The following is a 25,261-nucleotide window of genomic DNA, read 5'->3' as shown; positions in this document are numbered from 1 at the left end:
GTTTTATTTTATGACAGAGGGCTGGACATCATGCAGATAGGGCATTCAGTCTGGGCCATGTACATTAATCAAAATGCCAATTATAGTGTTATAACGAAGTTATAGAATTTATCAACCACTTTTTGTACTTACACATACATGGCTAGCCTTGTTCTAGGCTTGTTTCTTGACACAATACTGAGTTACACTGTTAATATTTTATGTAACGAGATTTATGACTCCCTGACATAACATGACATGAAACAATATCCCATATAGCTTATAATGATTCTTTCACTGTTCATCTTTCCTATATGGGTATACAAAATGCCTGACCTAATGACTGGGCATGATACGATCACAATGGTAACTTAAGTACTTGCTACACAAAACAAAGCTTTTGATTCAATAAGATAACTGTCGTTAATTTATTGTGTATGGGTGTTTTGTAAACGTTGTGGCATAATGGAAGGAGCACTATATACTGAAATCAATAAAAAGCGTAGAGGCAGTTTCTTTTGTCTGGTTTTTATTTTGTAAAATTTCTGTGGCTAATCAACCAAACTTCCCTTCGTTTCTGGGTCTCCAGTCTCATCTGGTTTCTCTTTTTATAATCACTGATGGTGAAAATTAAAGAAATAAAGAGTACTTTTACGAAAGGGGGCGAATGACCCCTCGTATGTACATGCACAATATGTGAAACAAACTCGGCGCTATCCCGTACGATGACGTACTAGTACACGCACATTTGATAAAATAAGATAATTTATTGTTTTAAATTTCCCAAAAAATGATACAGCCGTGGGCAACTTACAGTAGGGTTGTTTCGTCTGGACCATACCCATTCATTAAAATGACGATAACAGGTGTACTTGTAAGTTATAAAAAATTAAATTACATACATGTATATCATGGATATCTCGTTTTAAATGCTGAAAGTATGATTATCTTGCGCCCTGACCTCCAATACTGAGTTACACTGTTAATATTTTACGTAACGAGATTTATGACTCCCTGACATAACATGAAACAATATCCCATATAGCTTATAATGATTCCTTCACTGTTCATCTTTCCTATATGGGTATACGAAATGCCTGACCTAATGACTGGGCATGATACGATCACAATGGTAACTTAAGCACTTGCTACACAAAACAAAGCTTTTGATTCAATAAGATAACTGTCGTTAATTTATTGTGTATGGGTGTTTTGTAAACGTTGTGGCATAATGGAAGGAGCACTATATACTGAAATCAATAAAAAGCGTAGAGGCAGTTTCTTTTGTCTGGTTTTTATCTTGTAAAATTTATGTGGCTAATTAACCAAACTGCCCTCCGTTTCTGGGTCTCCAGTCTCATCTGGTTTCTGTTTTTATAATCACTGATGGTGAAAATTAAAGAAATAAAGAGTATTTTTACGAAAGGTGCGAATGAACCCTCGTACGTACATGCAAAATGTATATGTGAAACTAACGCGGCGCTATCCCGTACGATGACGTACACGCACATTTGATCAAATTAGATAATCAATTAATTGTTTTAAATTGCCCAACGAATGATACCCATTCATCAAAATTACGATAACAGGTGTACTTGTAAGTTATAAAAATTAAATTACATACATGTATATCATGAATATCTCGTTTTTTTTTAAGTGATTAAAGTATGATTATCTTGCGCCCTGTTTACCCTACGGTACCATTCTGCTTAACTTTTTTCCAGGCACGTTGAGTTTCTCTGTTTAACTTTTCCGTGAGAAACAAGATTGTGGTATTCCATCGATTGAGTGGATGACAGGACATGGAAACAATAGCGCATGTATCTTGACACCTAACTAATGAAGTGTTTCTTATTGCAAAGCTCATCTTTTCTGTAATATTATACGAAATGCGTGACTAAATGACAGGACATGACATGATCAAACGCGTAAGTTGACGCTTACTCCACAACACGTCCACGTTTTTAAAATTAGATTTTGTCGTAGGTTTGACTTGCAATAAGCTTTTGTACAGCGTTGTTGCAAAATACAGAGAGCGCAATTTACTTTGAGAGCAACAGGATATGCAGTAACGAACGTTTCTTTTGTCTCGTTCTTTTTTGCTAAAACGGTCATTGGCTACCCTGAGTGTCAGAGCAACGTAAAAGCTAGCTTGTTAAATATATACCTTGTGATGGAGTCGCTTTTAGTATTGTTGATATGGGTTATATATGAAATCAAGATCGGGCTGACAATACCGGAATATAGAACCTAGGGTATCATTGGCATACTCTCATGTAAAATGTTGTCATGTCAATGTTAGTGGTAGCGCAAGCAAAATCCAAACAGTATACGTTGTAATGCTATGGACACTGTTAGGGATAACAATTTAAAACTTAATTTTCTCTTTGCGCAATATACATATTTCTATTTTCATTGTTTCATTGAAAGCTAGAAGGTTTGGAAATTGAAAAACCGTCTTGTCCTCTTTTCCGTGGGATAAACAATTAACCGTATATACGGATCAAATACATATCTTAACAAATGACTAGTCCGAAGTGGTAGGTGTTAATTAACCCATGCAGATGAATCTCCCTTTACATACATGTACTTGTACATTGTGGGCAGTGATGTACTTCACTCAAATCTGGTGTTAATTTCGGAACTTGCAAGTTACCGAGCAAAAAAACCGCTCATTGCATAACACCACACTACATGTACACATAGGAATTTGAGACCAACGGGTTGGAAACAGAAGTCGCATTCAATCAAGCATGCACTGTACGATATTTTATCGGTAATTGTATGTATAATTTAAGACCCCATCCCCACAAATACTTTACTAGGTCGACTAGCAGGATCGACCCATCTCCGAGGGGTTTCTCGCTAAATTACATTCAGATTAAGCGGCTCTGATGTCCGGCACGCCTACCAAAGCTGTTAGGGGGTAATTAACGATCGTTTAACAGCGTCAGTAGGTGTGCCAGACATCTAAGCCGCTTAACCTGAATGCAATTTAGCAAGAATCCCCTCGGAGATGGGTCGATCCTGCTAGATCGATCTAGGTATGGGAATGGGTTCTTAAACTACAATATTTAATGGTCGGCATGATTTGAATTATTATCCCTTGTATAAATTGAGCCTTTGTCGTTATTTGAAATAGAACAGTAACGTTTTCGATGAATTGGTCGTCTTTATTCACTTTATAGCATGTGTTTGTGTAGATAAGGACGTACAAAATGTATATGTACGAGATTGTAGAGGGGAGAAAAGATGTTATGAAAAACGGACAATTAATGACTGTTATTATATGAGTAAATTACAATATTGAATAATAGGCCATGCAGATTTTTGTCCCCCCCCCCAAAAAAAAAAAAAAAAAAAATTAATGGGATGGAGTAATTAAAATGTACATGTAAATATATATCATTAGATTTATTTATTTCATGGATAGATGTAATACATACAGACCAAAAGTGAATGGTCTTATAGCCAACAATACACGGAAATTGAATGAGACAGTTTTTTTTTGTTTACACTATTGAATTCCATAACGAATACTAGCAATGCTTGGAAGACTGGTTCCTCGTTAAACGGTGTTCTTGTGATATATACCTGTAATAACCGACTAGTGGTCACTGAAAGCCTTTTTACAATAGAATTCTGGTTTTTTTAATGTCTTACCCGGAATCCCAACTACATACATCTAAATGGCAAATTGCTTTTTTTTACATTCCAGTGGGTAGCAGTAATGGAACTTTAAAATGTCAACTTTCTTCACAAAAGAGTGTGCATAACTTGAAAAGCTTCAATACATTATGTTTGTAGGTTGCAAACTAACTGGCAGCACCACTGTTCTATAGTAATTTAATGCTAAAAGTAAAACAAAGACGACGCTATCTTTCTTAAAATAAAGTTTGGCAATTGCCAAAAAAATAACTATCATATTACCAGATGACCTTAAATAGTTTTATCTTAATTTTGGCCCCCATATATGAAAAGGAATACATTTCACTGATAATAAAAAATATATTGAAAAATATTTAAACATTTACATGCTTGTGTACAAAATACACGGTGGGACTTCTGTTTATTGAGACCAAACGCTATTGTAAATATAATACAATACACAAATGGGACTTTTTTATTTTCCAGCGCTGAAAATGTTTATGGCTGATGGGATATGTCACACCCCAAACACTAATTACAACACTTACTACCCATAGTGTTTTATCAGAAATAGTACTCAAGGGGCATACAGTGTAAATTAAGATACAATTACACTGTAGAACTGAAAATGAAATATCATTAAGTCAGTATTTAATACTTACACATTTAATCGTATTGCAATGACCTTTATATACATGCAAAGTACCTACTTTTAAACAATTTGTAAGGTGAGTGAAAAAAACTGCACTGTTTTCCAACGCTTGTAGTAATACAAAAGAAGGCAGTTGTCAGGGTTCTATTGCCACTGATCCCACTATGTACGCAGAATGCATATTTTTCTTGTACTTAAAAATAGTTAATATTTGCTAAATATCTGTTAATAGTACCATGCAGAATAACATTAAGCATAATACAACGTTATGCTATCTTCGCTCTTGTTGACAATGTATAATAGGTCAATCTATAACATTCAAACTAAAAAATAAAAATAAAAAATTCTTGGCAATCTGATGTCAAACTGGATAACCAGTTGATCATTTTATATGTACATGTAGCTATATTTACAATGTAGTATACTGTGAACACTGTTTATGGAGCAAATTGGAGCCTATGCCGCTTCCTCTATACATGACTAGACAATACCATTTAAAAGTTACCTTAAATGCTCAATTTTGATTGCTGCTACCTTTATGAGTGGCTGATAACAAAACAGCCATTTTGTAACGTTTATATTGAGCGACTAGATGAAAATAAAATTAGGCCAGTTCTATGTGTACAGTTTACCCTCAAATAAAAATAACTAAGCCCTGAACAGAATTAAATATCCAACAGCAGTACTCTGACATTCGAAAACTACTGGAACATGCCTGCCTAAAAATTCTATGGCATCAATGAGTATCAAGTCCCTGTAATTTCGCCGCCTTTGGCAATGCTAAGAAATAAATGCATACATGTTATGCATATCTGGGCATAGTGCAACCTGTGGGGTAGTGATGACTCTAGACATTCTATTGTTTTTGCTGTCGTTTATTTTTACTCATCATTGTTGCATATAACCACACCACTTGCTGTTATATTTCTTCTATAAAACCAACATCGGCAGTCATATTGTATCTTAATATCATCGACTCTAAAATACAAACTTTGTGAGACGTATTTTGTCACACAAAACCTCGGGCTCCTCTTGTAATTTTTTTTAATGGTGTGACGTCCACCTGCCGTTTTAATATACAAAAGGCCGTCTTTTTCGATGTGCCTGCTGAGCACATCAACTATCAAAGCAACGGTACGTCATTTTCCTTAATGATGTTGAACTGCTCGAGGATTGTGGTAGTTGTCTCGGCAGACACATTCGAGTTGTGCTTTTCATCTAATACATTTTGTTACAACCGATCGTCTACACAATATGACGTCCTATTGTGAGGCCCAAGTTTTAGTTCCTCGTTCGTACCAATGCGCGGTTGCTGAAAAAAGAAATCATAAATAAATATATAAATACATAAATATGACATACTTGCTGAACTGAACTACAAATCATAGCCCTCGCGTGAAGTTCTTCAATAAATCATTTTTCGATAATCGAACATGTTTTCTATTTTTTTTTTGAAAGAAATTCAAAAAACGTGCCACACAAGAAAAGATTTAGAGAGTCTGCATGTAAAATGCTAAAAACTTACGATTTTGCGTATTGAGAAAAGGACAGTTTCATTTTCTCGTACCACACTAGATTTAAAATCTTGAGACTCGTACATGAACACACAGGTTCTGAACCGGCTCAACGTAACTTGTTAGCTCTATCATCCTGAGCCCATTGCTACTGATTGCAATCAACTATCTGACCTACTTACCCAATGGTCCCATGTCATCAAAATCTTATAGAGTTCCTCCCCCGGGCTCTCGAAGGGGCGGACCTGGCACTGTCCGTACAAGACATAATCCGGAGACAGTTTCTGCTTATAAACACTGTACTTCAGAAATTCTCTGAGAGCGGTGAGAGCGCGTTCCTTGGGCGCCTGGAAGCGGAAGTCACCGATGAATGCGATGCCATAGGAATCGTTGTTCCAGCTGTAAGGTATAAGGAGAGATTGAAATGCCTGTTATAAGGATATTGTAGCTATGATTATATGTTGAAAAGAAATAGTTTCGATGTTAACAAAATGCAGGCAAGACCTCTTCTGGTCTTCGACTTTCTTTCCCATGAAGAATGGTATTTATTTTTGATACACCCAGGCCAGTATCACTGAATTAAAACTACAACCTGTCCGCTGCTGTACAGATTCACCTTTTAAGGGTAAATTAAAATTTTTGAAATGTGGTAAAACTGGCTAATCCGTAGCCTGGACATTTTTTCAACAGGAAAACAATCAAACTTGAAAGCAAACAATGAGAGAGACGAAGTCAATCTCTTGCAGTCTCTAAAAAACATTATCAAACTCAAATGCTGTAATCGTAGTACATGTATCAGGACTTGAAGTGTCCTCACCGATAGCTGTGAGCCCCGATGTAATCCCACCCTCGACCTTCGTAGATCACACCGTCTTCAGCCACCAGGAAATTGTAGCCGATGTCATACCATTCTGAAAATAGAAATACAAGACGTAACAGAGATCTGACGGAGATGTGTTAATGGCAATCTGAACGACAACTTTAAGCGTGCTTTCTATGAGAGGGTTCAGATAAACCCCATGGACCGATCCAACTCTGTTGGGATTCTTGCTGAAGTGCAGGCAATGGGAGCGTTCAGATAAACCTTTCAAACTAGATGAATCGATCCAACTCTGCGGGGATTCTCGCTGGAGTGCAGTCAATGTGATCAGCTTATGTGTCTGGTATGCCTCCTTGACCAGTAAGTGGGTAATTGACTAAGGTGCGTGCTCGGCTCTCGGAAGCTCTTTCACTCGAGGAGGCCTGTTGGACAATTAAGCTGATTACAATGCATGCACTTGAATGAGAATCCCCTCATATATGGATCGATCCAGCTAGGGTTTATCTGAACGCGGTCTATTACTATATCACTGACGTAAACGGTTTCTTAGCAATGATCTCGTAAGGTCAAACAACGACCCTAAAAGCCCTGGCTTGAACTTAAACGACCTGTTCTTTCTGCCAATGAGTCTGTTGTTATTTCGCAGTTATTACAATCGGACGCTAATTGGACGTTGGTGTCGGATCTTGAATTCCTTATCTCGCCAAAATACAGTATATGAAATTCTGGGATTGTATATTATTTAGCCCATTACCTCCCTAAGTCTGGAATTCAATATTATAAACTTTTATAAAATAAAATAAATGTTATTATGATAATAATTATAAACTTCACGGAGTCTAGCATTTCTTCAAAAAGAAAAAAAAAGATAATAAAATAAGGTCCCATGTTAATTAAATACTCAGTAAAGATGAATTTTATCGTAATATTGATAATGTTGTTTTGACTTCACAATTCAAGGTTCATTTATTATATAAGGCGAAGACTTTGCGGGGAAAGCATTAGGGCAACCAATTGACCATTCAAGATTATAAGAGGAAGCAAAAACAGGTGGCGTGTGGGCGCACATCATGTGGACCTCTTATGATCACAAACCATATAAAACGTGCGTAGCACAGAGAGCCGGGTGGAAAACAAACATGTTTAGCGGGCCATTTTAGCCACAGCACGGAAGATTATTAGCAAGCGGTGGCGATCATAATCGTGAATGATAGTAGACGTTTTGCATATACAGCAGTTTGAATAAGACCCCATTCCAATACCTAGATCGATCTCATAGACCGTTCTATCTCCGACGGGTTTCTCGCTAAATTACATTCAGCTTAAAGCGGCTCTGATGTCTGGCACGCCTACTAAAACTGATAGGGTGTAATTAATTATCGTTTAGCAGTTTCAGTAGGCGTGTCAGACATTGAGGCCGCTTAATCTGAATACAATTTAGCAAGAATCCTCTCGGAGATGGGTCGATCCTGCTAAATCGATCTAGGTATGGGAATGACTTGTTACATACTCCCCATTATGGCAAGATCGACTCAGGATTTATTTTATTTATCAGCGGTGATATTCTTTGGAATAGAACTAGTAATGACTTATCTTTGGTCAAAATAAAATTAAATTTTGACCCCGGGCGTGCATTATTAACATTTTGCTCACTGAGGATTTCAGACTTTAAAAATGTTCTCCGGACAAAATAATAAACATTTTCACTCATTGCACGCATGGTGTCATAGGAAAAGAAGGCTAAAATTGTGATGGGCTAAGTCAATTAATTGTATTGGGAAATGCGTCAGTCACTATAGCATCAGACGCACGCGACATTTTCATCAGCGCTTCTCACTTACGGCACTACTTTTAAAGTGAAACTGTGAAAATGAGCAGCATCTCCGTAGCCGCTATCTCTAACACAGACTTTAACTACTGATGACGTCTTAAGCCCGTTTTCCTTACTTATCCACAAAAGATGAATCGATTTCAGCGTTCCCTTTTCTATACTTTTTTCTTTTAGAAAAAAAATCAATAATTGAGTGTTCACTGACTCAAGTATAATTCTTCACCAACCATCACCACTAAACCCCTCGGCGGGCAGTATTATTATTATTGTGCAGGCTTTTGGTTTTTGGTTTCCTATAGCTAAATATAGTCTGCATTAAATATTATATTTTTGTAAAACACCTGGTAGACCTCAACAGTGTCAATTTAAATAAACTGTATCATAGTTTCCTACGTTTTTAACGACTGATTTAATTCTAGCGTTTGAGTCATGACATGTTGAAGTAATATAGTGCCTACCTCCTGCCAAACGCTCTGGATTTTGACACAAATAAATAATTTTCTTTATCATTGAGCATCGCTTTATCCATTTAAGTACTTTTTTATAGCAGGGCTTGTTTTTCAGTTTCCCCACAATTCTAGATATTATTCATATGATTTGCTATTTCAACTCGGGGCTTTGGCAGTCAGACGACGAAAAGAAGGAAATACGTTCGGATAATACAGGTATGTCATGAGAAGAATTTAATTTAATTTCCAGGCTCATACGCTCTTGACAATTATGGGTCGTTGTATTGTTCCATCTTAAATTACCTAAAAAATACACAATCTTATTTAAGATAGGTTTCAAATGTTCACGATTAGGCTTATTCTAAAGCGAAAATGAGGGCCTAAACTTGGATATGACAAATTGGCATACAATTATTATCAACATGTAAGTATGACATTTGTCACTTTGTCAATCAATAAAGTTAAGCGTACGTAAGTAGACCAAAGAAGAAGTAAATTCAAAGGATGTAAATGAAAAAATTAATTTCAACTGGCACGGGAACGGTAATGGAGCGAGGGCAACGGAGTTGCATGGGCTTTTCTTTGTGACCCCCCCTCCCCCCCCCCCCCAAAAAAAAAAAAAATCTTTCAAAGAAACTTAAAAATATTTATATACTACTTACTTCTCCCATCCATGTGATCATCTTGCATAGATTTTACATACTCGCAGCATTTCTGAGTTTCTGTGGGACCACAGTAGAGGCCGCCAGTGTGAGCAATAATAACTCGGTGCGCTGGCAAGACGAGCTTGTCTCGCTCGCCAGATGGATATCGAGCTTTCCATCCAGCTCTTGGCATCAGTTGGATATACGTGTCTGAAAAAAACATAAACAGTAAAATACTGTATACATATACACAAATATACAAATATCGAAATGTAAACATCAAAGTGTATCGACTCTTTTGTACTACATTTTAAAAAAGATCGGAAGGGCCTTAAGTGATTTGTCATTGCTTTGAGCTCACTTTTTAACCAAAACATTAGACTTACAATAATGACTTACATCATCGAGGGACTAATTCTATATCATAGAGGCCAATGGACCGACGATTACGCGACATTTTTGTCCAGGTGAGCAAAGCACATCCCACCTCAATGTGATTTTAAGGCTCTGATGTGATAAATTGTATAATGAGACTACACTCACGGTTTTTTATAAGTTCAATATTCTTTCTGCATGGCGTTTCTATAGTCGGAAACTCCGTTTTGGGCGCAGACACAACATACACTATAACTGCCATAATAACAAGTAGCACCGCAACACCAAGAACTAATCCAAGTTTCCCGTATTTATGAACGATTTCCGTCAGTCTTTTGATTCCCTGGTTCTGTTCCTCAAGATTTTCCACAATCTCCGGATCAGTTAGGGTCACCCTGTCTCTTCTATAGTTGACCAAATTGTCCACGTTAGCCCCCATTCTCCGGAGGGGCTCTGAAACACCAACAAACAACTCATCGTATTCCTCCAGGTCCATTGTTTTTGCAGATTCTTGTTTAATCAGAGGATAGAACGCTCTTATTCGGAGCACATCGTCCGATTTTGAGATCTCAAATTCTTGGGGTGTTTTATCCCATTTTATCTTGACCCCACGGGTAATGTTCCTAATGAGGACCACTAGGAGAGGCAAGTCCAATTCAGTGACGTCACACTGAACCCCTTGCGCAGGATATAGAAGTGCAAATTCCTCTTCTGTAATAATGCTGTTTTCTTTGAGAGTCTCTATTTTTTCTCGATACTTCTTTTCGCGCAGAACTTTGGCCACGTTCTTGGTTTTAGAAGGGAGATGGGATTGGAGGTATCGCACGAGACATGCTCTGCATTCTGCGCGCAGAAGGCTGCATAGTTCAGGTACGCTCGGCGGCAGTGGTTCTTCACCAAAACCTGGTTCTAAAAAATCATTTGTAGCAATTATACAATTACCAACCGTTGACTACTTTAGTCAGTGTGTATACTACTAAGTACACACAATGGACAATGGAAGTGTCACCCCTACTGAACCAATACTTTGGGGGAGATAAATGAATGTGGAATGATATGCTCCTGGTATCATTTTATTAACATCAAATTTCACACACACACACACACACAAAAAAAAAAAAAAAAAAAAAAAAATGAAGACCAGGCATTATAAATACTCAAGATCTGACTTCTTTGATTATTGATTACTCTGATTCAGGGGGTGACACTTCCATTCTCCATTGTGTGTAATTTGACTGAATAATATTGATAGAATTTGAACATATATCTGCGCCTTTTAATCTTGACCATTCATGCAAAGCATGAACTTCCATAAGCAGCACTACATGACCATAAGTCGTTCTCATTTTGTTAGGTGTTATTATATAGAAGGAGATTCCTTACCGAGCTCCAATACACATGTGTCGTCTCCATTGTCACAATCATTTGGCACTGGCTGGCAAAATTCGTTTGCCAGAGAATTATCTTCAGGAGACGTCGGACAGTTATTTGGTATATTGTGTTCATTTGCATTTTTAATGTTCAGTAACTTGACGTCTTTATCCTGCGTGCTGCCTATTTCAGGTTCTAAGTCTCCCTCTTTATGGCAAGAAGGCGTCCAGCCAACAGGATCTTTTTGAATTTCATCGGACGGTGCCGTTTTTTCTGTGTCAGTTACAGGCAGTGTGTTAATGCTGTGAGGTACAGGTGCCTTGTGATTGTCATACTTATCCAGTATATCCTGTAGAACGTTTGCAACGTCTGTCCGTCCCATAGACATTGCCCCTTGATACAAATTATCCACGAACTGTCTTCCTGGTTGGCCACATCTACCGCTATAGATAGACAACAAGGCCTTGGTGGGTTCATTCTCTCGTTCCAGTTTTCGGATCTCTTGGAAACTGAATCCCAATATGTCTGCCAGCATTCTCCAATCATTGCCGAATGCGTCATGAGGATCCAGCAATAAAGAGAGCTGGCGTATGGCGTTGTAGCCAATGAATGAGATGCCATCCCCTGGAAAACAGTGGCAATAATTAAATTGATTGGTGATCTATGTATTTATGCACCTTTATTATATGTCACAGGGCAAGATTAAAATCAATGCAGATTTAAAATACACCATACATGTAGGTGTTCTCAAGGAATGTGTGCGATGAAAAGATGGCCCTCACTATTTCCTATAAGGCAGCTCTAGTACAGTATTGCCTTTTAAATGTATGAGCTATATGTGTATATTTATTTATCATAAAAATTGATACTTGGTATTTGAACAAATATTTTCGGTTATCTTTCTGCGTCACATATCACAAAGACAAATAAAGATACATAGTGTACCATAAATAACTACTGTACTACTGTATATACTGTATTATCATATATCTAACCGTGTTTGTTCTTGTTATAACCTTAACCTGATGTTTTTGATAAATGTGCAAAGTTCGGTGACTTGTAAGCCCACGCGAACAGGTGATTCATATATTTATATATTCACATGTCACGTTAATAAATACATTCTTCTCTTACACTCGGTCGTTTTCGCCAAACTTCATATGAATAATATTATTGCGTGCACAGCAGTAATGCGTCATACAGGGGGGTCCAATTTCTGAAAAAAAATCACACCAATGGTCCCCTCTTGAAGTTAAAAATTTGACTAGCTGAATCATAGTTCAAAACCGTACCAAATGCCACCGTTCGTCCTCTAAAATACCAAAAATTTTCGGGGCCCGCTGAAGGGCCGCGAATACCACTTCAAGGTGGGGGTGGGGGGGGGGGGGGCGGCCCTCATTCCCAAAATAACGGACCCCCTTTAAGTAATCCTGGACCCGCCCCTGTGCACAGTGTACACGCCAATTCGACACAAGTTGTACAACTTGCTGAATTGCTCATCAAAAATCAAGACAACTTAAACTAGTGTATTATTTACAAGGGAAGGACTGCAATGTTAGAGCTTCCGCAGAATACTAGCTGTAATTTTGTTGTCGTGTTTACAGGATGAAACAACTCATTAAGTGTTTGTCCTTGACCTTCAAGACGCCTTCGATTGTTACCAGCAAAGTCAACATTAACTATCAACCAGGAGGAAATTTTTAAGCATAGGTCTACAGTTTGACACACGAAGTTCCACTGGTCGTGTACACACATAATTAAACAAAAGCCCTTCACGGGACTCCTAACCCCACTCCAAGGGGGGGGGGGGGGAGGGTCGGCTTTGCACATGCGGATCCCCCTCAAATAATCCTGGATTCGCCCCTACCTAACTACGAAATTTGCGGACTTTTCGAACAGAATGGAAGGAAAATTACGACCAGAAACTTGAAGGTTCTTGGTTGATCGAATGATTAATTTGGTTTTTTCATCGGCACGTGGGCTTTATATGAGTTGCATAAGACTAGTAGGAGTGATTTACATGTGTTACTTTAAAATCGGACCTGAACTTTAAAATTGGATTGAAATCCAAGTCACAGACACTTCAAATTAACAGCAGAGTAATCAAATCCCTTACAAGCCATTTTAATTATGAAATCCATGGATAAGAACATCTTTCATCTCTCCATATGGTCAGTGGGTTACAAAAAATTTTAATATATATTTTTGCCTCACATAAAGGTTCTCTTAACTGTTCGGATTCTACGTACTTTGACTAACATGTTAAGTTTTTCATTTTCATTTTTTACACTATACTGTCACTAATTGACCCAAATGTTAATAGTTGTTAAAGGACAGCAAGGGTCTAGATAGACGTAGATGCGTTTGTGAAAAACGAATAAGCGCTTTTTGCGACGACGTCGAAATATGTAGTTGTATTTTAATAAAATGTTATACATGTGCCACCTTCCAATATAATAAAAAAAAGCATTAAGTCCTGCAGTTGTTGTGACAACCACTCCTTACCTAAAACAAAAAGAGGCATTGGGAAAATTCTATGCAATGTTCACTCGAATTTACCAGAGGCCATATAAACATAGACAAGTATATCTGGACATTTCATTTCAAAATTGATTTTATTTTTGATTGCATGAGAAAGAGTAAAACATGTAGGCCTACGTTTGGCATGGGGAGTAATACACTGCACATTATCAAAATCATTTCAGTAACGTAATTCTCATGATTACTTTTTTTTGCCGACAATTTTCAAACAAATAGGAATATGCGACATTACATGGGCGCGCTACGAACACATTTACAAAATAAAGGAGCATACTTGTTTGTTTAAACCCAAAGGCTTTTAATTCTAAATCAGTTACTCTGCTATCCATCAAGGAAGATAGAATTTAAAGGCGTTTCCATATATAGACAAGGGATATGAAAAGGTATTTTTTAATTCGCAGAATTAATGACCGCTGTTAAATTAGACAGGACGAAAAAAAGTAGGAACATTTCCTTCCAGAGGTGATGCATTATGAATTGCATGTATTAAACAAGCCACTTTTGTTTTAATAAAACCACGCTTTAAAATGAAGGTTACAGCTCATTATATGGGATAGGCCTCGCCAGTCTTTTCTTTCCACCTACTCCGTCACTCCTTTATTACATGTACCACGTTACAGACAAATTTTCTGACAGGCACAGAGCGTTCCATCTAAAACTCGAGCGTCTGTTTATATTTGGCTTAAATTGTCACATGGGCTCACCCTGTTAAAAAGTACGAAAAAAACGTCTCTCTGATTTACTCCGGATTTACCCCACATAAATTACGAAGTGCATGTCACCAAAACGGAGCGAGGCTCGACTAAAGTTACATGCATATACAGGCAGCTTCAAATCATTAAAGTCCACTGGCAGTGGGAAAACGGCTGCCAAATACCACAGTATGCTCAGTCAGGTGGGATCACTCGAATACTCTTTAAGGGCACAGAAATTTTGGGTTATAAGAAACTCTTGTTAAATTATGTTGGTTCACGGCCAGCGGCACTTCGTGTGTCAAACTGTAGACCTATGCTTTTTCTTCCTGGTTGAAAGTTGATATTGACTTTGCTAGTAACAATCGAAGGCGTCTTGAAGGTCAAGGACAAACACTTAATGAGTTGTTTAATCCTGTACACACGTCAACAAAATTACAGCTAGTATTCTGCAGAAGCTGTAACATTGCAGTCCTTCCCTTGTAAATAATACACTAGCATAAGTTGTCTTGATTTTTGATGAGTAATTCAGCAAGTTGTACAACTTGTGTCGAATCGGCGTGTACACTGTAAACAGGGGCAGATCTAGGATTACTTGAAAGGGGGGTCCGTTTTTGGTAATGAAAGGCCGACCCCCCCCCCCCCCCCCCCTTGGCGCGGGGTTCGGGGCCTGTTGAAGGGCCACGGAAAATGTTGGTATTTTAGAGGGCGAACGGTGGCATTTGGTACGGTTTAGAACGATTCAGCTGGTCAAAATTCGAATTTCAAGATTGATGTGATTGTTTTCAGAAATCGAAGGGGAAATGGGGGGGGGGGGGGTCTCGTGCCCCCCCCCCCCGACTCTCCCCTGGTTTATAGAGTTAAATATCTGGTAAATAATTTTACTGTTACAAACACTGGTACATATATGCATACATGTATCACCACATAAATGATTAATGCAATTTATTAAATTTTATCTAGTGTTTAGTCTGTAAAGATTTTTTAAGGCGAAAGAAACCCGTGGTACTCCATCAATTTTAAAGATTTCGGAAGACCAAAAAACATATTTTTAGGAGCTAATGGTTGAGTAAATGTGGGACAGAAAGAATAGGAAGAAATAAAAGAAGAGAACAAAGGGGCGAGAAGGAAGAAAGAAAGTTAAAAAGCCAAGCAAAAAAAAGATATATGGAATTAATTATATTATATATAATACCCATGTATATGGAAAATGAACGAACCGACATGAAGAAACCAAGGACAACATTTTCTACAAACACATCAATTTACACATGTAACTAAAGCACAAACATGTCCAAAAATAACGCCAACAAAATATGGAAAAACCATACACAAAAGCATTCCTTTATTTTTTTATCATGTAAGGTGTCACTGACTTTTCTTCATTTGGATATAAGGCGGGCATTATTTGTGATTTCTTTTTACAAAGCTCTGAGCGTGATGAAGCACATAAAGGAACCCCATTTATTTATTCCACATATCTAAAGTGGACAGTCCGTTATTCAGACGCAGTCCGTATTACTTGAAACGCCTCGGCCCTCGGCGAGTATACTGATGGTATGAAGCATACAATACCCGTCTGATTTTTACTAGTCTTGTTCCGGGATTTCTACTATCAAACCATCGGCCCCCGTACTGCACGTAATATATAGGCGCGGCTGACACAAGGTGGTTGGAGAGTCATAGAAATGACGGGTGCAATAATTTGGCCAGATTCTTAAGAATCAGATAAAATGCTTTATAATAGAAAAGTTTTTACGCACCATGTAAGTGTTATACGGTATGAATATTATTCACACGTTCTATAAAGCCGTATGGTAGAAGCCTTGTATGTGTATGCGCGTGCATATGTGTATGTGGGTGCATATGTGTACACATTGAAAAACGTCAATCAATTTCTTGTTTTTTACATCACATATCTAATAAAATATATTTTTAACAAAAGGATGGAAAAAAGATATAGAGCCTTACTAACGGACCAAGTACAATAAAAGCACAGTAAGCCAGTAAATCGCGATTAACATTTTATCGCGTGAGCACACTGTCAGGTAAACATCAGTAATAAGAACGGAGTCACCGTAGTAAAAATATGTTAACAGATGGCCATCGGTGGGCTTTTAAGATGGTCATCACAGTATGTTAAAAAATTACACAGTCGACTGACAAGTGACTCAACTAACAGTAACAGCGGTCTTTATTCAAATAAAATAGGATTTATGGTGACTGTATGTGGCTTGGACGAGGTTTCTCTCCTTTCCACACTTCCCTCTCTCTTTTTCTCGTGCAGTGACTGGCGTTTTATATCTACATACCGAGGGGCTGACCCCATACGCGGTGATATTAGCGCGGTGATATCAACGTAGTCTATTTTGGGTGGGAAACATGTACCATTTTCCTTTGTATGTATGACAAATAATGCACTGGTACCCCCCTCGTTTTCGCTCGCATGCTGTCGTGTACATCGGGCTCGTGGGCCGTGCATTATTTAGTGCCCAAAACATGTCGGCATAATACAAACACCCCAAAGCTCGTGCTTAAGCTAGATTTGGGGTCCGTTCAGGAAATACATATAAATTGGTTATAAAAAATACTTTACCGTATAGATTAGCCTAAATTCCAACGACTCCATACATACGTTGTACCGTAGGCCAATGTGAGTTTTGCAATGATTTTAAAGCAAAGCAAAATAAAGTAAATTCGGAAATATTACTCTTACACGTGTACTCTAATAAACACCAGCATCACATGTGGGCTGTGGTACCGGAGATTAGAGTGAATTTCTAGATGTTTATATAACCAAGATCTAATAGTAAAATAAATAAAAACTTTCTACACTAGCATATAAGCCACTTTCAGGTCTCAGCAATGGGATTTTTATGCCAGATATCAAGGCGGTGGAGCAAAGTGCAGTAGCAGCAAGTCTAATGTAAACCAGCATGCGAGTGAACCATTAAATACAGCATTCATATAGATAAGAGGGGAAAAAACGTGTACAGATTTATCTTGCGGTCTATCAGTTTTCGGGATTTTGTCACTGTCTGTCATGCCTTCTGTAGACTATATTCTGTTTAGCCGCCCAGCTTATATTTACAAGGCTTGTATAAAATACAATATGATAAAATACAATATGATTATTGGTGGTCCACGCGGGTTAGAAGAGGTTTGGTCTTATATAAGATTTTAAATCTTCCCCAGCTAACAAACCACCAACTACACTACATTTCAGTGCAAAGATATACCCCCATGAGCATGGTATTCACGTCGCATGTTTAAAACTTTGTTTATACAAGCAAGAGCGTTTTAACGGATAAATAGGGTGGCGATTAAATAAAGTTATCAAGTTCGACCCACTGAATCTGACGGCTAATAAGTACATGTAACTAAAAAGTAAGAAGCGTGCTCTCATTATCACTATATGTCATTACCTTTTATAATTCAGTTATAAAATTAAGTTAGAATGCCTTTGATTATCTTAAAATTACACATGTGCACCAGAAGAGGTCAGGTTGTCTTTTTTAATTTCCACAGTGCATTTACGCTGTAATAAGCGAACACAACTAAGGAAACGCACTGGCTTACAAGAATTAGACAAATCGTCAGTTTAAACTTGCAGCTTTGAGTTTTATTTTACTCTTCAAACAAAAAGAATGAAGAAATTCACCCATAAACAATTTCATTTTTAAATTAAGAAGTTATTCACAGAAGTCTTTTCAAATATCGTATTAAGTAAGCAATAGATTTATTTTACATTGTATATTTAGAATCAGTGTTTTTTTAAACTAAACTAAACTAGAACGGGGCTTTTTAACCACATGGATTCATTAAAATTAATAGAAATTTATGGCAGATATAGACTGCGGTCCACGACCTGAAAAAATGCTTGCTTCTTCGTACTCTGCTGTTGTTCTTCATACAATGAAATGCGTGGTAGTATTTACTGCGGTCATAAATCACTTCTGTTGACTATAGATGCATTGTTTGCGCATTTCCTGATTGTACTGGCAAAAGCAAAGAAAACCACGTGAAATATTTTACAATTTGCAGCAGGGCACACAAACACACACACACGCACCCACGCACGCACGCACGCACACACACACACACACACACACACACACACACATTTCTGCCTCTGTCTCCGAAAATAATGAATAATCAATGACTAAAAAAATCATATCTCTGCGTCATCCATGAAAGACCCATTCTGCTTTAGACTTCTACACCTACCAGTTGTATTACCGCTTCTGGTTTTCATTTTTACTAGGTAAAGGCCTACATTATACTGCAAGACAACGAATTACATCAGTGATGAAGATTTCTTAAAGACCCATATGGGGGTACTCTCCCCTCTGGCACACACACACACACACACACACGCGCGCGCGCGTGCTATCTATTTCCTTTCCCCACACGCGCGTGCTTACTCACTGACACACGTATAATAAGTAAAGGTATATCTGATGCACAGCGGAGTCGTGAGTAATTAGCTCTAGTTTTTATGAAATGTTTAATTTTCTTTATCATACATCACGTACTATTGGAGAGATAAGTCATCTCATCCGGTAATCACTTGTCTCGCCATGTCCAAGATAGAATCTCGGAGTTAAACCGGCCGATTTAATGCCACTTAACTGACTCAGTTCTATAGAGATAAAATAACTTAATTTGTTAAACAGAAACGTTTTTTTTTAATTTCAGAGGGTGTGGTCTTTCAAAGTTTGGTTATTTCAAAGGCTTAATTAGTAGAGTTAAAATAATCAAGTCGGTTTACAGAATGCATCATGGTGTGTCCACTTTTTTCTTCATTTCTAAGCATGACAGTGGCGGTGCGGTTTTCATCAAACCGCGGTTAAGCTGGATCGAATATCGATTTGTGGACAGGCGTAGGTGTTTCCTTACCAGGTTGGACCTGTTTATAGCATGGTTGCCACGCAAAAGCGAAGAACAGAGAGGAGTGGAGCTCCTTGTCCTCACCCTCTCTGTCTCCAGTATAGGCACAACAAGGCCTGATGGAAAGAAATGAACAGCGACATCAACATATACATTCATCAACAGTGTACGCTAATAAAGAGTTTTGATCTGTTTAGTACACGTACTCTCAGATGACTGGTGGTATCTATTTTAGATACGTGAATGAAAAAAATTATTAACAAATATTTTTTTGGGTTGACACACTCTAAACAACAAGCGTTTCAAGTGTGATTCATACATTACGCTGAAAAATATCACCACTTCCTTGGAAATCTTCCAAACCCTAATAGTGAGTCCAGTTTTCTTGGTCTCCAGTTTTCTTTCGGCAATATTCCTGTTTGTTTTATACCGTATAATACGAATATCTATGGCGCAATAGCACTTTGACATTTCTCGGTGACTTCTTCAGTACTTCTCTCGACGACTTGTTTATATTGATATAAAACGCGATTTGTTTTAGAATTTGAGGTGTCCACTTGAACAAAACCGTGCTTTTATTTATACTTACCGATTTTTAGACGAGGTCCTTATTCGCCACACAGGGACGTTACCCACTGCTACGGTCAAATAATGAATGCTGTTTTGCTTAAGTCATAAAACTGACCCCGTAATTCTCTACTGTAACACTGTCTGCTACTGTAATATTATTTTATGAACAATGCTTCCATTGATTTAATGTTGGTCCCTGAGGCAAGCTCAGTGAAATAAATTTGGGGAATGCCCAGTCACAGCAACAGACGTCTGCTACTAGTATGTCAACCGAACGACATGTACATGTATATGATTGACATGGTGACATTTGGTTTAATTTCAAATTATTCAATTTAAATCCAATGTGCCGAATTAATTGTGATACTACTCGGTATTATATTCATGTAAGGAGCATATTTCTGTTAAAATTAAGCTTCCAGATATTTTAAGTCTTACACTTTTCAAAGCACCAATCACGTTGATTTACATATTTTCTTCCCGGTTCATTTCCGTGAATCGCGCGTTGTTTATCTGACGTAAACAGCATAACGAAAGTACATCAGAAGTTTTGGGGTAGGGTCATTAGGCAACGGCAGCATCTCAAGGACACACGTAAAGTCGCTCTATCTATATGGCTCTTAAATAGATAAATAAATAAATCAACTGATGAAAAAAGAGAAAAATGTAAAGCCAAATGAAACTTCATTCACGATCTGTGAAAAACGTATCGAAGAGGCGCTTTGAAGATGACCCCCCCCCCCACCTTCCCCTTCACACACTTTGGATGACTTGTAGATGTCCTATACGTGCGTGACCACGAGCAATTGGTCATTCTTTTTGAGTTAGAGGGATAATGATGACTCTGGGGTTACAGCTTGTACCTTTACTGGCCATTAATTTTGAAGCTGCATTTAAAACAAACGCTTGTGTTGAACGCTTGTCGAAGCCTTTAGTTCCTGGACCATTCGTCATCTGGATCGTGATATGCCCTACATTGTTCAGAAGCCGGTTATCCGGCATAAAATGTGCTTTTTTTGCCCAGGACATGTTATGTTATCTGTGTTGGATTATAAAAGTATGAAATGCTTGATCATTAATCGAGCCGTATGTCTGATTAATTTAATTATGCAGGTCGTCGATATAAATTAGAATGCGAATGTCGCACGTGCACCTCTCTCTCTCTCTCTCTCTCTCTCTCTCTCTCACACACACACACACACACACACACACACACACACACACACTATTTTCATTGCAAAAATTAACGGCTTACTGCAATCAATCGCTGGGCTCAATTTCGTGATTAAGGGGTCTGCTAGAGGTCGCTGTCTGGAATGTAATCGGCACACTCCTTTCCTCTGGCATCCTGGTTCTCTGTGCCGTTATCTCTTCTGTTACGTTATAACTCAATAGTTACCGGTGATGCGTTGACTACATTTCAAACGGAGATTCCCCTTTATTTATTTATCCACCAATGTCGGATGCAAATATCTAATTTCAATGTCTGTTTGTATACTTGGTGGTTTCCATAGGTTTTTATCATGCATATTGATATCTGGATCCCCATTTGAAATGTGAAGGTCACAGTAACTGCCGCACCCCTCCCAATCCGCCCCCCTGTGAGTCACATTTTCCCCATCAACTTCAACGCGACACCCACAAAAACATTTCGGGAGTCTGAATTTTTCCACTACTATATTCACTGCATTGTAGCCTATATTATGATGAACTATACAGTAAAATGTACTGTAATGCGTAAAAAAAGAACAGTCTACGTGTAGCACATACAATCGTACAGTGAATTCCAATTTTGAACAAGAAAACAATACGTAGTCTGAGATCGAAAATCATGAAAAGTAACAAAACGCAGTGCTACCATGCTGATGGACAAAAACACAAGGGGAGTAATTGTAAAATGACACGACATCATTCACTGGCCCTAAACATAACAGTCTTTGTGAATAATTTTGCACTCGAGCTGCGTCAGAAGAAAGATGGTTTAAGACACGCTTTGCCACACATCAGGTCTTTCTCTCTCTCTCTCTCTCCCTATAAAACACACCCAAGTCAAAAACAAGAAGGAGCTGATGCTGGCCCTCTCTGCCATACTGTCATTAAGACGTCCTTTCCTTTCAGAACGAACGATGAATTATGCAATCCGTGTTTAGCATTAACAAATAACATCAATGTGGCTTTGAGCGCAAACCCAATATTTTTTATAATAGGCTATAATACGTGTCTATGCAATCGTGGAGCTTTTTTTCTCAGTACTTCACCGTGGTAGACAAGTCACAAAGTCCTTTCAACAGTTACCTATATATTAGGTACATGTTGACAACGTGTTTTCGCATTCATTTTTGAATCAAGGATGAGGGTGCACTCTGACCACAGGGTCCGCTAGAGGTCTGTAACTAATTTATTGTATCTATACTTTAATTTTGTATAGTATTTTAAAATCTACTGACATCAGAATGAGAGAATGTGAAGATTATAACCCCAGCTGGATCTCTCAAGACGATCGTACGAGGCGCGCTCTTGATCAGCCTCGACCATCTAGCCTAGCTCAGTTTTGACCTCGTTCAAGGCATTTATGATATCAAAAACCATTTAATGACATCATTACCCTGTGTTTGTTTTGTGGGAATATGGAATACGTATAATGTTTACTGACAAAGAAATTAATCATGAAATAAATCTCGCTCATAAACACTTATGGATTGTATCAAGAATCTTGATTGTATTAATTTCGTAGATTAGACGCTCAGATCCCATTGCTCTTCGTGCTGACTCGGCATGTATTTATACTAAGCCAGTCTAGCGCCTTCTGGCGTGGTCTATATCTACCTAAGATAACTACACTGAACCCCACTGTCTTTTATTTGAATATTAAAAGTTTAAAATTTATGTATTTACTGCCCAGACAGACAGACAGACAGAACAATTGATACAGCCAAACTGTTTTGAAGTCAAATATCTGAGCGAAAAAAAATTTAGAGCAATAAAAACTGCTTTATAAAAACGATGACAAATACCGATTCTACATTAAAACAGATTATGTTATAAAGATCATGTGCAAAAAAGAATGACAAGTTAATGTTAAATTCTTTACGTTGACACAAAATGTCAAGGATAATTTGTCATCATTTTGTACAATCAATTACTTTAAGGAACTAGAGAAGACTAGTGTTTAAGGCAGATCAAAATATCATTGTTGACATTGAAACTGAACAGACAAACGCACGTGTTTATCCAGACTTCCCTTCAAAGTATCAACAGGTGTGATCAATTTGGGGGTGTCGTGGATAAAATATTAAACAGTGGTCGAATACATGGTTCTAAACAAGACATCTTAGAAATATATTTGCCAGTTAACAAACTTTTAACTTATCTTGTCACGGGCGGCAAGAAATGAATGAAAATTCTCTCAGTTAGAGTAAACTTGGCCTCGTAAACACGCAAACATGAGGTGCGGGGAAGTGTTAACCAGATCCAGTCGCAACGTAAAACCGCCTGCGCTCCACCGCGCTGAAACAAAGCCGCTGTGTAGCGACACTCATCAGGTCTACATCGACTTCTTGTAAATAAAATATTTCCATACTGGTCTCGCTTACAAAGAAACTAAGAGCCCACTTCATTCACCTACCTCCTTTTCCTTTACTCCTCATATTGGTGTCGTTTTTGTTTTCCTTGATATCCTAGAATAATTGGTACAAATCCTCAGAATCTGACAGCATCTTCCCCTCGGCAGAGCTGGCGTTATGACTGTGCAGTGAAATGAGCAAATGAAATGTACAAGCACCAGTTTGACCTACTTCCTCCAAGATTACTCATGACGTAGGATTTGAGCGAGAGCGGATCTTATTAAACTTTGGCATGAGACGCTTGTGTGTGCGAATGTATGGTGCGTTGTCCCAGTTTTGGCGGAGAACATAGTCCATACCATTAGTCTGACTTTAGGGATTTCACCGACTAAAAATAGCAATGCGTAAAAGTTTCATGAGTTTTACTAAAATTTATTATCAAATGTTAGTGTTTTATGCTGCAGTACGAGGGGTTATAAACCTGTGTGAGGGAATTAAGCCGCAGCCGCCCCCTACTTCTTGTCCCTTGATAGATTTAAAAAAAAGAAAAAAAAAAAAACAGCTAGGTTGGGGGAAGTTCAGATAAGAACGTCTGCTGGTTCTTTGTCCTAAATCACGTGCTTAATTAATTTACAGAACAGAAATCTAAAGCTTTAGAATTGTGTACTATAGGTAACATATTCGCAAATATAAACACGTTAATTCTTAACGTTATTTTAGATTTTGCTGTTGAATTAGGATAATGCAGAATAATGAAATGTATTAGCGACATTCAATATTTATTTCTAAGCCTCCATGATGATTTTTTTTAATACCCCAAATTTGTTTTAACTTGGCATTCTTTTAAGATGCTGTCATGTTTCACCATAAAGGGGAATACACCTCACTTTTTGAAAAACACCCGGACTCCAAAATTTAAGAACTGGCATTTACATGTAAACAAAATTTTTCAATCCCATGTAGTTACAGGTACATATGACGTCACGGTCCTCCAGAGAAACTGTAAAAAAATCTAAATCTGATCCAAGTGGGATACAATGAAATTACATGTATAATTTAACCTAGTGAGGATTCAACTTAAATCTAGCTTTAACCAAGGACAGTTCAACCGCTATCACTGCAGACTTAAAACATTCTTTGAGAATCTGGTCTAGTACCAATACGCCCCAGGAAATGAAATGGCATTACCCGAATCCTGACCTGGACAACATTAGGTCTACACTACGCTAACAATAAACCCAAGAGACGTTGGCAGAATTATCGTAACAAAAGAAGAAAACGTTTTGTATATTCTTCTCACGCAGATAAGGCCGTGTCATATTTCATATTTTAGTCTGTGTTTACACAGAGATAAACTCTTAAATTACAAGATGATTAAAAAGATCATAATTTAGAACGAGCAAAGAGATGATTTACTTCACAGAAGTCAATGGCCTCATTTTCAAATATAGCAAGACACATTTGCATCAGATCGCGCACGTTTAGATAAATTCACTCTTGACGTTTTATTTTTCGAAACCGGTACCTAACACGTATGAATACGTGAATTCAGGATGGAGTACTTGCCTATACGCTAGCTTTTTGTGCAATTTTTCGTAAAAACCGAACGACGAGCTAAGAGCAGAGAAATCGGACTTTCTCTTAATCTTCGATGTGCAGTTGCGTGAGCCCCTGCATGAAGCATAGTGGAATCAGTCTCCCGCTAAACCGCTACCGTTAAAC

The 25,261-nt window shown here is 37.9% G+C and overlaps 1 protein-coding gene across 1 annotated transcript; it reads right to left on the bottom strand.

Annotated features, from left to right (window-relative positions):
• Positions 1 to 3,378: 3,378 nt before the first annotated feature.
• On the bottom strand, positions 3,379 to 23,797 carry LOC106168506 (uncharacterized). Its single transcript, XM_013547592.2, has 7 exons — positions 23,602 to 23,797; positions 11,296 to 11,907; positions 10,081 to 10,821; positions 9,556 to 9,747; positions 6,611 to 6,704; positions 5,976 to 6,192; positions 3,379 to 5,591 (listed from the first exon to the last, which is right to left on the bottom strand). Exons 1-7 carry the CDS (start codon positions 23,621 to 23,623, stop codon positions 5,511 to 5,513), a joined length of 1,959 nt encoding a protein of 652 aa, XP_013403046.2. The 5' UTR covers positions 23,624 to 23,797; the 3' UTR covers positions 3,379 to 5,510.
• Between the last annotated feature and the right edge of the window lie 1,464 nt (positions 23,798 to 25,261).

Source organism: Lingula anatina, chromosome 3 (assembly GCF_051362555.1).
Source record: "Lingula anatina isolate TDL-2025a chromosome 3, LinAna3.0, whole genome shotgun sequence".
In the NCBI taxonomy this organism is placed as follows: Eukaryota; Metazoa; Brachiopoda; class Lingulata; order Lingulida; family Lingulidae; genus Lingula; species Lingula anatina.
Note: the sequence above shows the minus strand (reverse complement) of the source record. Positions and strands in the feature narration are given on the sequence as shown.

Bases quoted from the DNA above. Each gene is read 5' to 3' on its own strand.
- LOC106168506 (XM_013547592.2), bottom strand. From the start codon at position 23,623: ATGAGGAGTAAAGGAAAAGGAG. The intron at 9,748-10,080 runs GTGAGTGTAGTC...TGTTTTTTTCAG, and splicing joins TATTGAACTTATAAAAAACC to ACACGTATATCCAACTGATG. The intron at 6,193-6,610 runs GTGAGGACACTT...TATACCTTACAG, and splicing joins ATCGGGGCTCACAGCTATCG to CTGGAACAACGATTCCTATG.